We start from the raw sequence: 15,390 nt of genomic DNA, 5'->3' as shown, positions 1-15,390 counted from the left end.
GCAGTCCCCAGAGTTCTGTCTGTCTCCTCTCAGGTACTTTGCCCTGCAAACTCTTTCCACCTTTTCCCTCCCTGGACTCCCAGCATCTTCTCTTCAATTCAAGGACTCTGCTGGCTGTTTGGGGTTTTCCTTCCCTGTACCATCATCTGGAATCTCTCTCAAGGCAGTTAGGTAAAGGTAATCATAGGCTCACTCTATTTGCTTTCCATCTCTCAGGGACCACTGTCCTTCATTGCCTGGTGTCCACTGTCTTAAAAGCCATTGTTTCACTATTTTGTTTTTAATTGTTTCTATTGGGAGGGTAAGTCTGCTTCTTATTACTCAATCTTGACTGGAAGTCTATCTGAATCATGTTACATCAGGGGAAAGGGAAGAAGGTTGGAGACATCACTTAACCAAATTTGTGATGCTGTCAAGATATATAATAATCATAAAACAGATAATTTTTAAAAAATATATAACAGATTGAGGAAAGAGGACAGTGGCGATGTCTCTTTTTTCCCTCTTGTGGCAACTTTGAAGCATTCTTTGCTTTTTTTCCCTAACAGAATGGGAAATAAAAGAATTTTTCTATTGTTGCTAAATTGAATTCAACCCAAGCTAAATGTATTGTATAAGAGGATAACAAGCTGAATATTCCCCTCTAGCAGTTTGAAGGGATATCACATGTGTTCTGAACAACTGAAAGTACAATTTTACTGCATTGTGTGGTGTACTTTGAAAGTAAGATTCTCCCTCCTAGGTGAGCATCACTGCTAATATCACTGCAAATATCTGTCACTGTCGCCCTTTCAGCACTTAGCTGGTAAATAGTCAGCCTAATTAATAGTCAGCTGGGATTCACTCTGGAGGGGGAATAAGAATAAACTCAGCAGGAAAGTTGTAGGTTTGCCCACTATGGACAGTTCTTCAATTACTTCTTTTAATTCTTCAGATACTGCACTGAAAGAGATTGATGGATTCATTAGTGATAAATCCTGTCAGGAGAGAAGCATGTTCCCTGCTGCAGTGCTTCTGGAGCACATCACTGTCTGGGCATAATCTTGGGGTCCCCGTTGGGGTCCCCACTGCCTGTTTGTAAAGTAAAACTACATTTGGAAAAAAATGGAGGATTTTTGTCATGAAATACAGTATGATCCTCTGCTGAGTGCTGGAGAAACTCTGCTAAGGGAAGAAGAAACAGTGGGATTCATGCAGACGATGTGGACTTAGGATCACTGGGTGTAACCATATTGTGGGCCCATAGGTTGATAAATGAGCCCCTTTCTGACCCTCACACACCTTATACAATGAGTATAATAATACACAACCTCCTCAAGAACAAGAAGGAGATGGTACTACTTCTCTTGGGGTTCCACCCAGTCCTATGAGCAATGATGCTGACATTAGCTGCCTCACTGACCTGGACCCTATATTCTCCTAACTCCCGGGCAGCCACGCTGGCCTCCACCCTCTCCCTTGCACGGTCGAAGCATGCTGTGGTGCAGGGCATTTTGCTTACTGTTCTCTCTGCTTAGAACACACCATCTCCCTCATCCACAAAGGTCATTTCCTCTCTACCTCTCCTGATCCCTAATCTAAAATTATAGCTCCGCCCCCCTCCCCCCCCCCGTTACTTTCTATCCTTTTCTGAGCTTTATTTTCCTGCACAGCACTTTTCACCACCTCCCAGGGTATACGTCTACTCTTTTGTTTATTCCGTTGCCGCTCTAGACTCTAAGCTCTTTGAAGGCAGGGACTTTGTTTTGGCCTCTCCTGTACCCTCAGCACCTGGAACGGTGCCTGGTGCACAGTAGGAGCTCAATAAATATTTGTTGAGTGAATAAATAAGCAAACATGTAGAACAAATGGCAGGCTACATAAGTATGTGTGGATGACAAGAAGATTGGCTTGGTTAGGTGGAAGTAACAAATGATGCTTGGCCATAAATTAAAATTCAATACATCAGACAATCGGAGATTTCATAGGAGCCTATAGGTATGGTGTCAGCTGGGGTGCCTGAGGGGCAATCTAGTAAGGTGATGAAGGATTCATGAGAAAAATGAGGCAGGTTGGGTCTGAAACACTTCGCCAAGAATTAGTAAGAAGAGCCTCTGGAAGGACAGGGGCTGCCGTCACCCCGTAGCTGGCTGACGTACACTCCATGGAGAGTGGAACAGCACAGGCTTTTTTTGACCCACACAGTTAATACTAGCACCTGAAAGTGTGGTGGCAGGTACCTCACCACGTGCAAAAAGTGACCATCAGCTGCCACTCAAGACCATTCACAAAACTGAGCTGGAGTTTAACATTAGCCCTCGAGCTGGCATTCTGAACACGGACTTTTTTTTTTTTTTAAGAATGAATGACATTTTTTCATTCTAGGTCCACAGTCTCTGCCTGACCCTTCTACTCTTAATAGTTGTCCCTACAAGAATTCCACCCACCGACACCTGGCTGAAAGGTAGGGCTAAAGCAGATGTTATCACAGACCAACTCTGAGCTCAGCAGAGCACCTGACAGTAGGTGCCCAATCCATGTTTGGGGAATTAAATGGAAGGGAGCTATTTCTGCAAGCAATGACACTGGTGCCACCTGGTATGGGAATGAAGCCCATTCAGGCACAGGGAATTGAAGAACTGAGTTCCTCTTTCCCACCGGAGGCTGGTCCAGAGCATACTCAAGACTCACGCACACTTCTCTGTTTGGGAAAGTTGTCCTAACCTTTCCCCTTCATAAAAAATCTTCCTCTCTCTCTGTTTCTTTTTTATTTCTCTGTCTCCCTCCCCCATCCCTAACTCTCAAAAAGAGTACTTGTACCTGAATTTCAGTCTTCACAGAGAGAGAGAAATCAGTAACAGCCTCCCTGCGATGAATCTCCTGGAGAGACTCAACAGACTTTTGAGGGGAGAAGAGGTATAATTTCCCTCCAAGTAATTCGGACTATCAGGCCCTCACCACAGCTCGTTCCAAAAGAGAGCAGGCAGCAGGCCGCTTGCTGGAGCTGCTATAATTGTAGAGCCTGATCAAAGACAAGACAGAGGGAAGGAGAGCGAAGCAGGGAATCATGGGGCTTGTGTGAACCCTACCTGCTCAGAAGGGGGCTTCTCCAGAAGAAAGAAAATTGGCAGCATCCACTGTGAAAAGGGCAATGCTTGCTTTCGGTTGGTGGTAAACGACAAGTGATATTTGCACTCTTTTTTAAAAATTATTATTTTCCTAGAGCTTTGGGGCCTGATGCATGAGGGCTAGAGGGCAGTTGAACTGTCCTTGTGGGTCTAAAAATGAGATGTAAGCAAGCTTGTGGTTAAAAAAAAAACCCAAAAAACTAATCTTGTTCAAAAGCTAGATTATCCAACAAAATTTGTTTTCTTCACTTGCAGTGATGTTAGTTTCATAAAGTTGTGGACTTTCAGTCAGAGTTTAGAATTTTACAACTTGACAATAAAAAAAATAGGTCAATCCTAAATGTCAAAATACAGTCTAAATCGTCTTAGCTGTCATGAATTTTGTAATTCCTGTGGGTGAGTGAAGCATTTTCCATGCCTATATATATATTTAGTTAGTTATATATTAAATATATGTATGTATATATATTAGGACGATTAAATATATAACCCAATAACCCTAGGAGGTAGGTATTATTGCTATCTCCTATTTTAAAGATGAGTACACTGAGATTTAGGAAGGTGAAATAATTTCCCAAGGTCAAAGGTTGATCTTCTCTGAAGCCCAGATTCTTCTCCCCTCTGCTCTTTGCAATGTGGCAAGCATTCCTATGCATATGAATAACTCCAAATACTTCTTAAAAATGCAGATTCTGGGGCACCCATCTCGGAGATTCTGATCCAATGCGTTTGTTCGTATTGCTGGGAATCTGCATTTATGACAACATGCAGAGGTTATTCTGAAACAGATGCTACAGTACCTCACTTTGAGAATAGGTGCTCCAGGGGCTATTAAATATTCAGCATCCTCCTAGTCAAGTCCTTTTATTACAAGAGTGAGGAGCTGGCCCCCAGAGGTTAAACAACTTCCTGGTGGCCAGTCCACTACCGAGCCAGCTGGCCCAGCATTCTTTCCACCACATTCCAGTGGAGAAAAAATTCAAGTCTCTTAGAAAGCTTTGTTCTCCCCCTAGTCTTTCAGTTCTGCAAGCAGCCAAACTCCCCTAGAGCATCAAACAATATGTTCAAGGCCAGAGCGGAAAAATCACACCACTCATTCTGAAAGTCTCAGTGCTGTGTGCCCACGTACTGCCAAAATTGGAAGCAGTGAAAATCATTTAAATATTACTTTTCTTTAATTGTGAGAATATCAGTGTGTGAAAATTGCCATGTGTAACCTTAAGAGTTGTTACAGCTTTCTAAAAAGCGAGTTTGCCTTTCCAACTGCCATTCAGCAAGGACTGGTTCCCCTCTTACACATCCCCATTAAGCCCTCAGCACAGTCTTAGACCCACATAAGACCTAAAGATGGTTCAGAACTGGTTCTTAAGGGTAGATGTAAATGGGAGGCTTATAATTCTATGAGATTATCATGGCTACGTTTCCTGTGAAGCTGCCATTCGCTGAGGTATTCCTCTGAGATTGGCATTTTCTCTCTGTATTTACCCAGTTTGTGTTGAATGAGCCAACATCGAGATTGGTGGCTTAATGCCAAGGTTTGGTAAACAATTGTTCCCCTGTTTGTGGGCTTATTCATTTATTTCTGAGTGTTCTCTGCCAGAATCTGTCCTATCAAGTCCCTTAGAGGGAGGCCTAAAATACGCTTGCACTCTGCATCTTAGGCAACTCCATTAATTCATCGCTGGTGTCATAGCAAGCTTTCGCACAGGGATTGCAAAAATCTCGATTATGCAAATGTGTTGTTGTGTATTTCTTAACAATATGCTGGTACAACTTGCCTTGACTCATAGTAGTTTTATCACACAACCGTTCACAGACAGATCCGTGAGGTTTCTAAATGTGCTTGGTTCTGTTACTGAGGCACCCTGCCCCAGTGGATTCCTCAGATATAAACTTCACATCTGAGCGACGCAATGTGTGCGTGAAGGGGAGGACTGTTTTCCAGAAATACAATGTTTGGGTTGAAGCGTCTGACAAAGGGACGTGAAGAACCAGAACAATATGGGGTTTTTAAATTAGGTCTTTAAATTCAAGATGACACTCGAAATACCACCCTCTTTCTTACAATCTGGTGCTCTTTTTTCTTTTTCCAGAATCTACAAGCGTCCCTGCGCTAAGTCTCAGGATGCGAAACAGCTGAGCAGCACAGGGAACTTTTGTTCCCTACTCCAGAGCCAGCCTGTTGAACAGGGCGCCCCATGGAAGCAGGGGAGGGTTTTAGCAGTTGAATGAAGCCACTTAACAAAATGTTTCATGGGCCTGGGAGTCGTTAGTTAATGAGATAAATTCCCCTCATATGGCAGCTATTTCCTGGGAGTTTTTGGCCCTTCTGGAAGCAGTACAAACTCTTTCAGGACGTTAGGGCTCCGCAGAATTATTTCATGCCTTTGTGGGAATTACTTTATCATTTTAAATCAGAGATCAGCAAACATTTTCCATAAAAGGCCAGATAATAAATATCTTCAGCTATGTAAGCCATATGGTCTCTGTCACAACTATTCAACCCTGCCATTGTAGCAAAACAGCAGTCAGAGATAATATGTAAACGAATGGGAGTGTCTCTGTTCCAATAAAACTTTATTTACAGACAATGGAACTAGGATGCCATGTAATTTTCAGGAATTACTAATTAATGTTCTTTTTTTCCTATATTTTTTCAACCATTTAAAATCTATTCTTAGCTCACATGTCAGATAAAGACAGGCAGTGGGCCATAGTTTTCCCATCCTTGCTTTAAGCCAATTGACTGATAAAACAGAAATACCAACATAGTCATCAGCTTGCCTCATTTACCTAATCCTTAGCAAGCCCTCAAAAATGTCAGTTATTACTGAAATAATTAGTCAGTTGGGACACGTTTGGGAATGAAGGTCAGCACGTAACTTTTCTATGCATAGAAGAATCCTGGTAAACTCAGTGGATTTGGTGGTGGGATCGGAATTGATTTCTCTGATGTCCCACTTCCTAGAAAAGCTTAGGGTCGGAATTAAAATTGTAGAGTTTTCAATGTGAACTCTGAAACCCCTTGGCTGCGTGTTACCAACCGCTGCCCCCACCAACCCCCGTCGCCCTGATCTACTAACCTTCCCAGTGCTGCGGGGAGACATGTCTGCTCTCTGGTTTGCCCGTCATCCCTGGAAGGGTAACTTTCAGAACAGACAGAAGAGGAAAAGCTACCTCCAGAGCTTGGGTGATGGCAAGTAAGGATTTTCTTTTCTTCTTCACTCTGAGCCACTAACTTGCAAAGATCCTTTCTCTACCAGGGAAGAGGATGAGAAGCTGGTGTGGCACTCAGGCCCCTAGTTGTAATTTTATGTGATAAAGGTGCTTCCTAGACGGAGGATACCTTGATAAAACGAGGCCAGGGTTTCTTTTCCTCTATGCTTGTCTAATAAACTTCATTTGATTCTTCCCTGTCATTTTCCTCCTCGATTCTTTCTCCTTCCTCCCATTTTTCCTTTCTCCTTTCTGCCTTTTGAAGTCATGATTTGATATTCTGACGAGTTCTACACCCTTCCCACTCCAAGTGTGACCCTCTGCAAAAAGCGACAGAACCATTGGGAGCTTTTCAGAAATGTGGGATTTGGGGCCACACCCCAAACCTACTGAATCATAATCTGCATTTTAACAAGATCTCCAGGGTGTGCACTGTAAGGTTTGAGAGGCCCAAGTCCTTACAATACCTTCATCGCTCCAGAGAAAAATAAGCTCAAGACAAACCTCAGGCTTAAATAGATTCCGGAGGGAAGTAAAAACTTGGCCTTCCGGAGATTATTCATATCTGAGGAGAAAAATGGAGAGTAGTAGTCAAACTTTAAAGTGAGCAAGTGACAGCCCTGCTTGGGTGAGCCTCGAAGGATTTTTCCCTCTAGCAGTCATCAGGTGGAAACAGGTTATCCAAGACCAGAACAGGATAGTTAAGGACACAGAGCCTGGAGCCTTAGAATAGCGCCCCAGCTCCAGCGAAGGGAGATGTGGAAATGATACCAGCACACATTCTGTGGCTCAGGCTGGGGGTAACAGAAGCCACTTCACTGCAGAGAGAGGTCAGAGGACAGTGAAGAGGGCAGAGGCATTCCTTGGCATTCTGGAATAAACAGTCAGTGGTGTGTTCTCTGGGGGAGAGGGGGGGGAGGGGGGCTGAGGAGAAAGCCTTTGATTTGTAGCATTTACCAGTTTTCATGGTGTACATAGTCCTACCTTGGCTGATTTTAAACTATCAACGTGATATCACTGAAGGTGGAGTTGGGAAGAGACACACAGTAGCACACCATACAGATACAAGAGATGTCAATAAACTCAGAAACGTAGTAAGTTGTAATAATTAGAAACTGATTAAAATAATTTCCTCTTCTTCAATTAGAAACTGAGTTGTACTTATTACCTTTGTTTTTAATATAACTAATTTAATTGTGAGTTTATATAATTTAATTTTTAGTAATGGCTGTGTTGAACAACTAGGTCCAAATATTCCCGAGAATTGGCTCTCATGAGACGGTACAAGCAGGCTCCAGCACATACCTTTAAAAAGGGCATTTTTCTACCTAGAGGGGTGGGAGAGGGAGGGTGGGAGGGAGACGCAAGAGGGAGGAGATATGGGGATATATGTATAGCTGATTCACTTTTTTATAAAGCAGAAACGAACACACCATTGTAAAGCAATTATACTCCAATAAAGATGTTTAAAAAAAAAGGGGGCATTTTTCACAACTTTGGACTGTAAATGATAGGATGCCTCAAAAGATAGCTGCACAACACATTTGGGTATCATTCATTCACACTGATGTCCTAGCAAACCTCTGTTCACAGATAGCCTTCAAAGGAAAAAAAAAAAAATGATCTGCAGTATTTCACTCTTACAGTTCATCCTACAAACTTCCGTTAAACTTTCTCAAGAACGTTTTATAGGTGTCCTCTGAATTGAGTTCTAGTTGAGAATTTTTCAGTTTCCAATTGGAACATTTCATGTGACTTATTACACCCATGAGTTAACACTTTCAGAGATGTTCCCAAAACACCATTTTAGCCTGGTTTCAACTCTTCATTTACAAATTTTTAATGCCTGTCGCTCAACAATCGTAACGCCTTGGCTTGAGTTTCATCTCATCTTTCCTTTTCTTCAATTTTAGCCAAAAGAAAATTGACAGGCAGCATCCTCACAGCAGAAAGGAGAGAGAGTGAAATGAGCTTAAATGCTATAAAGCAAATAATCAGCTTCCTATAACAGAGCTGACCATTAATTTCCTTAGCAGGATCCAGAACTTTTAGGACATTTCCAAGAATCCTTTCTCGTATTTTCCTGGTGTTACGGATACACGGGACAGAGTGAGGCCACCTGATTCCTCATTCCAGCTCCCTCATTAACTGCCTCCTACCTCCCCGTCTACGTCACTCAACCTCATTGAGCCTAAGTTTGCAGCCTGTAAAATAAGGGGCTGGTAGGTAATGTCTAGATCCCTTTCAGCTCTTTTTTTTTAAAAAAAATTTATTCTGGAAAATAAAAATTAATTGGAAATAGGATAAAAAGAAAAAAAAATCCAGGAAGGAACAACTTGTTGCTCATTTGGGCAGTCCGCCTGGTCTGCCTTTCTTTGATGGATGCCACCGTTTTAATTCTCTGAAATATGCACACCCATCCACCCGCCTTCCTTACAAGGTAACAGCTCATAAAATGCTCCTTCCATAAAATTGATTTGCATGACTCATTTCGCGGCTGCTGAGCCGTCTATGATCCTAGAAGTCTGGTTTTCTTCACTGAGTGGGCTTCTGTTTGCGTGACCGTCCCCTCCAGGGTCTCCCTGCGCCACTGCCGTCTGCTGCCAGCCGGGCCGCCTCCACCGTCCACCTGTCCTCAAGCGCTGCTTCCGCCGGCGGGACTCCTACGGTCGCCTTCCTTGCAACCTCCTTCTACACAGTCCCCACGGGGTCTGTAGCCCCAAAGCCAACAGCTTGGGCGCCCGGCTCAGGCAGCAGGGGTGGGGACGTGCCCCACGATGCCTTGGAAAGGAAAAAAAAAGAGGTCCCCGCAGGATGCTGGCGCCTACGGTACTTTTAAAACCAACGGGGCCAGGCAGCGGTCTCTCCCCTCACTAGGCTCGGGAGAGGGCATCCCAGGTGTCCCTTAAACGCCTCCGACCTTCCAGGTCCGGGTTACAAAAGTCCCATTGCCGCCCAGGTCCTAGGTCCGCGTGATGAGGTTTATCGTGGCAACGGTTCCGGGCCACGGCCCTGGTGTCGAGCGCCTCCTGCCGAGCCTTTACGTGCGCGAGGCGGGAGAGGCTGGAGTCGCGGAGGGCGGCGGGGGGAGGAGCAGCGCGCGGGGCCGAAACGCACGGGCGCAGGGGGCGCGGCGAGGAGCGCTCGAGGGGGCGCACGGGGCGGCCCGGCCTGAGGGGCGACGCGCGGCGCGCGCCATGGGCTGCGGACCTTCCCAGGCTGCTGCTGAACAGAGACGTGTGCCCGCGCCTCAGAAGGGCTGGGAAGAGGGATTCAAGGTAAAAACAGAGACAAACGGGAGGAAAGTCTTTTACCCGGTAGGCCTGGCGATTCCCACGTTTGGAGGCGGCTGGAGCGGCGTCTGCGGCGGCTCACAGCGCGCCTGCTTGGCCGACGTGCAATGGGTGGGCCGGGAGGGAGCGGCTTTCTTCTGGGGCCGCTTAACTGCTGTCTTAACCAGGTCTCGTGCTGCTACAGGACTAGCTTTTGTGTTTCAAGAGCCCGCGAAGGTGGTCGCACCCCAGGGCAGAGGTAGGAATAACGGGAGGAGCGCGGCGTTCGGCACAGAGCTGGGTTGGTGGTGGTTCGCAGGGGAAGGTGAGAGTTCCTGGGAGCCGCCATATAATATTGGCTTCCGGAAAGTGGGCCCTTTGAGAGTTCCTTAGCGCTGGAAGAGATCTTAGCAGCCGTCTGGCTGAGCCCTCGCGCTGCTCACAAGAGGATCTAGAAGCCCAGAGAGGTGGACGACTTGCTTGAGGCACCACAGCTCGTTTGGGGGGGGCAGAGAGCTGGAGATAGAACCTAATTGTCAAGAGTCTCGTCCCAGGATTCTGCCCCCTCTCCCTCAAGGTTGCGTCTCCCGTAATTCTTCTGGAGAAACGAATAGGCGCTTTTTTCTAGGGTAGTGTATGGAGGGATGGGCTGGGGGAGGCGGAAATGCGGTCCATGATTCTTTACATCCTCACCACCAGGACGAGATTCCACAAACAGAACTAGGAACCCACAAAGGTTCCTTCCGGAGCGGTTACCCAAAGACAGTGTTACCATATAATTTATCGTCAAAAGCAGAATACTCTTAAGAATGGAAGGGAACCCTATTAATAACTTTGCCCAGACAGTCTGATATAAGCCCATACTGTCTGCCGCAAACCAAGACTTAAGGTCACCCCTCCTGAAGCGCGTTTTTGGACCTGCAGTTTAAAGAGCACACACTTTCTCTCAGCAGGTGATGGGCAAGACATTCTTCAGTATCAGTTACAGCACCTACTGTGTGTGAATCCATCAGAAACAAACCAGAGGCAGCTAAAGGCTGGGACTCAGCCTTAGTCCCTGGTGCCCTGGGGGATGCCTGTCCCCAGATGCCCACCCATCTCAACATTGTTTTCTGCTTTCCATCCCAACCGCCACTGTCTGCCTTTAGGGCCCTATTACCTATTATTGGGTCTTTCTGCCTCTCCCATCACCACCCTAACCAGGCCGTCTTGCTAAGAAAAAAATTCCCTGCGGTGTGCAAAAGTTTACATTTGGTCCTACCCGTCTCTCTAATGTCATCCTCTGCTCCCCAGGCACTCTCATTCGTGGACCCTCAGGTCTGCCAAGCCAAGAGCCTGCAGTGCTCAGTTCCTCCAGGCTTCCTCACGCTCCGTGCCTTTCCCCATGCCATTCCCTCTTTCTGGAATGCCCTCCCTGGGCCCCATTTCCCGTCCGCCTCGTGAACTCCTACTTCTGTCAGCGCTGAGCCCAAGCACCACTGCCCAAATACTCTGGTGCTCCCTTATCACGTGGTAAATGTTTGTTTAAAGCTCCTTCTCCCTAATAGATTTATGGGCTTCTTGGGAGCAATATGGTCATCTTTGTTATTATTCATCACTGCTGTGGAGTAACATTAAGAATGCTTTTTTTCCCTCTCCTTTTACAAAAAATAATGTGATTTTAAAGTACTAATCCATTGTGCTTTTCCTTTTTTGTGCAAAAATCTTTTAAAATTTATTTTACTGGCATGATTACATATAAGACTTCAGTAGAAGAAAATTTTCACTATTTGAGTTTGTTTTCTGGCCATTATCATTTGTCCCATTTCATGGTTATTACTGAAAATAATTTTGTTGTATAGAGAAGGAGTGCTAAAAAAGCAATCCTCTCTAAGCGTCAAATGCACTAGGTTCCTTTGGACCAAGCATCTCAAGGCCTGGGATGGGTTTGGGTTTCTTCCTGAATTTCCTTGCTTGGATTTTGATACAAGACTCCTAATTAGTCTCCCTGGGTGCTTCCTTAATGACCAGCCTTCACCTGCCCTGCAGCTCCAGTCTTCCACGTGACCTCCAGTCTTCCACGTGACCTCCAGAGGGATCGTTCTAAAATAAAATCTGATTATGTCAGTTCTCTGCTGAAAAAAAGTCAGTGACCCACTAGGTAGACACACCAACCAATGGTCAAGAATGTGACTACCTAGGTTTGATTTCTGGATTCACCACTTGTTAGTTGTGTGACTTCGGTTAAGTCATTTGACCTCTCTGTGCCCTGGCTTCCTTATCTGTAAAATGAGGGTAATAATAGTTATTTTATGGAGTTGTGAGGATTAAATGAATTGAGTTCACATTAAGTGCTCATACCAAAGCTTGGCACAGAATAAGCACTTAATATTAATTATTACAATCAATCTTATTACCATTATTTATGTGAGATAAAATCCTAAGTTCTTAGCGTGCCTTACTAGCGACTCTCGAGCTGACGCCTGTCAAATTCTCCAGTTTCATCTCTCCTTTCTCTCCGATTCTGGTCAGACCTCACCACGTGTTCCCCAACCCCATTCTGTTCCTGCCTCTGTGCCTTTGCACCTGTTCTCTTTCCTTCAGACCTTTCCTTCTTTGTCTTCCTGGACCACAGGCAAATATGCCCCCAGGTTTCAATATGACTCAAGACCACTCTTCGCAGTCCCCCTGCCCCTGCCCCCATGCTGGCGGAGTGGACCTTACACCTTCTCCTATCATATTTCAGAACCTTTCATTGTACTTATTTGTTTCCATGCTTGCCTCCTATCCTAAGCTGTTACTGAGGAAAAGAACTGCTTTTTGTCTGTGTGTCTCCAGTGCTCGCTATGGTACTTGGTGCAGAGCAGACATTAACGAATGTTTCTTGGGTGGCTGCACGTCCCTCCCAGCATCTTCCTGTCTCCTAGTAGCATAACTAGACTAATGACAGTCAGCAAGGAGGAAATTTAGTATTAAAATAACCTGAAAATAGACTCAGAGTTGACTCACATCTGTACCTCTCTTTCCCTACCCCAAGCATTTGACTTTGGAAATCTGATCTGGGAAAAGTATGATTATTAATTAAACACTCTCAGGCTGTCAGCACAGTACTTTTTGCTACCTTCATAAATGCATAGGGCTGAGAGTTCACTAGTTCGGCAGTGTCTTTTAAATGAGATGAACATGTTTGCTTGCATGAAATATGTATGTTTCTTAGCGGCACGACTTCAGAATATTCTGAATCAAACTTCTTGAGATCTGCCTCCAGAGTTTCTGTTCACTCTCCCTTAAAGTGGAAAGAGGACATGGTAATAAAATAATGCATAATAAGGAAAGCATGGGAAACTTTTCTTAGTTGGAGAAATGCTCTTCTTCTGTGTGATTAACTCAAAGTTTCTCGCTTAATATAAAAGGGGAGAGACTAGATTGGAATAGATGATCTCTAAGTATCCTTCACAATTTTCCCCTAAACTTTGACAAGAAAATTCTTGTTTGTCGTCAGTAAAAGGGGCTAACTTTTAAAGTGCAATTAAAAAATATATATATATATATACACATTGTAAAGCAATTATACTCCAATAAAGATGTTAAAATATGAATATATATATATTTCTGTTTGGTTTTTGGAGGGTTGCTATTTATTATTACATTTGTTTGAAGTAAACTAGAAAAAAATCAAAATTTGATGAGAAAATTCTTCCTATATGTCTACAGACAAATATATTTATAAAATGCATCTGCCAATAATTTGATTTAAGAAGGTTTCAGCTCCAGGGAGCCTTGACAAATGACTCCCTCCCTCCAAGCTGTTTGGCAAATTTGTTTCCCCAAACCTTTAGAACACAACATATAATACTGCCAAACCAACCAACCAACGAACCAACAAAACACCCTTCTGTAGTTAAAAGTAATACCTTTTTCAGAATGCTGATAAATCCCATGCATAGCTGTTACCTTGGAATTCACAGTTTTTCAATTCTGTCTAAAATTTATCAATTTTTATCAAGACAATGAAGCATAAAATGAAATTGATACAAAATGTGGAAACATTGAATCTGTACTTCTGCTACAACTTCATCTCAAGGAAAAAATAAAACCTTCCACCCACCTCCCCACCCCCTTCCCCCGGTACCATTGCAGACAGACTTCTTATTGGTGTGAAAATATAAACTGCACGCATAGGTAGACCAGGAAAACTGTCTATGCCGTATCCCTGTGAGGCATAGATCTAATTAATTTGTAAATATCTCTCATCTTTGGACTATGTCTATTCTCAAGTCTAGATTATGAAATTGGGTGTTAAAATTTCCAGAATGTGTTGCACATAGATAAGATGTTTGAAAGACTTCTTAGTTTGCAAAAGAGAAAAACCTTACATTTCTGCTCTGGAAACTGAAGGCTGGTGTATGTTCTTTTATGCTGGAAGCTTGTGTTTCATTGGCTACAACTTAAGTTTTGGTCACTGACAGAGCTTGAAGGCAGACCATATCTAAGCATAAATGGGAAAGTTCCTTGCTCAGGCCTGGATGAATTGCTTTGTTGAAACAATTGGGAGGTTGTTCAGGGTTGTGGCATTTAAATCTATTCTGACTTGTAGTTGACAGATTATCTTTGTGACAAGCCACGTGTTAGACTGAAAACATTCAAGTTTGCTCTCAGTTCCAATATGGGCATTTTGTTTACTGTTGTTGTTAAATCAGTTACCTGTTTCAGGATCTCCACTGGGAAATCTTAAATGGCAAAATTAGTCCCTGTGTATAATTCAGTGCTTTACTAGGTTCAAAAAACGATGGATCTGCGAAACAAAGTGAACTCGTCAAAATAACTGTCTTACTATCACTGTAGATATTGGTTTTTAATAGTTCATTTGGAAAGAGGGACAATATGATCTTTACCTTCAGTGTGAACTCTGTGCCCCTAAAAGATAAATATCAGACATGGTCTCCTTCTCCTTTGTTATATAAAATATGTGTGTGTGTGTGTGTGTGTGTGTGTATGTATATATACTTCATATTTTATATATTTCGTATAACAAAGGAAAAGGAGGCCCTGTCTGATATGATTGTTATTATATAATAACATAGCATGTAATATGTAAAGACTCTTTTCCTGGGTCAGCTTACTATTCAGGGGCTGCATGGGCAGTAACTGAGTCTGTGGAGAAAGAGAAAAGCATGTAGATCCTCTCACACTTTCTCCTTGTGCTGAGTCATAGTACAGATCTGTTGAGTTTTTATTTGCTTACTTGTTTGTTTGTTCAGTTGGTTGGTTTTTTATATTTTCCCGTGTAGTTCTGAGCCATAGAACTAATTAACCATCAACACAATGAACTGATGTTGGTTTAGCCGGAGTGATCATGTTCTGCAAACAGGGTGATAAGCAATGCGAGTCTCCCTACGAACATGTGAGAATCGCTAATTGAATTCTGAGAACCCGAGGGTGACAGGGGCCCACAACCTAGCTATGGTGATTTCTCCTTAGCCTCTAAGGGAGCTTTGGAATGCTTCCAGAAAGTGGTCAGATGTGCTTAGATTTTTAAATTGGTATGATTTTTATTGTGAGAGTCCCAAGAGTTTCATGCCAGTGTCCTGGCTTTTTATTGTTTTCCTAAAGGGAATGTTTTCTGTTTAGTTCCTAGAGTCATAATTTAGAGCCAAAAGGGACCTCTCTCCTTTAAACTGAAGCTCTGAAAGGTCCGTTATCCACCTTTGTAATCTTTCGGGGCCCACCTCTTTCCCCCATTTTCACTGCCGCGGTCCTGGTTCATGCTTAATCCAGCCTCACCTGGACAACGGTAGTCATCGTAACTGCTCGCT

At 43.8% G+C, this 15,390-nt stretch overlaps 1 protein-coding gene across 1 annotated transcript in view; it reads left to right on the top strand.

The window, feature by feature from the left end:
- The first annotated feature begins 9,520 nt into the window (after positions 1 to 9,520).
- The window catches only part of STMND1 (stathmin domain containing 1), a 30,876-nt gene continuing 25,006 nt past the window's right edge, over positions 9,521 to 15,390 (top strand). The window contains exon 1 of the mRNA XM_007197170.2: positions 9,521 to 9,601. Within this exon, the coding sequence (XP_007197232.2) occupies positions 9,521 to 9,601 (81 nt within the window). The remainder of the gene's footprint in view (positions 9,602 to 15,390) is intronic.

Source organism: Balaenoptera acutorostrata, chromosome 10 (assembly GCF_949987535.1).
Source record: "Balaenoptera acutorostrata chromosome 10, mBalAcu1.1, whole genome shotgun sequence".
NCBI lineage: Eukaryota > Metazoa > Chordata > Mammalia > Artiodactyla > Balaenopteridae > Balaenoptera > Balaenoptera acutorostrata.
Note: the sequence above shows the minus strand (reverse complement) of the source record. Positions and strands in the feature narration are given on the sequence as shown.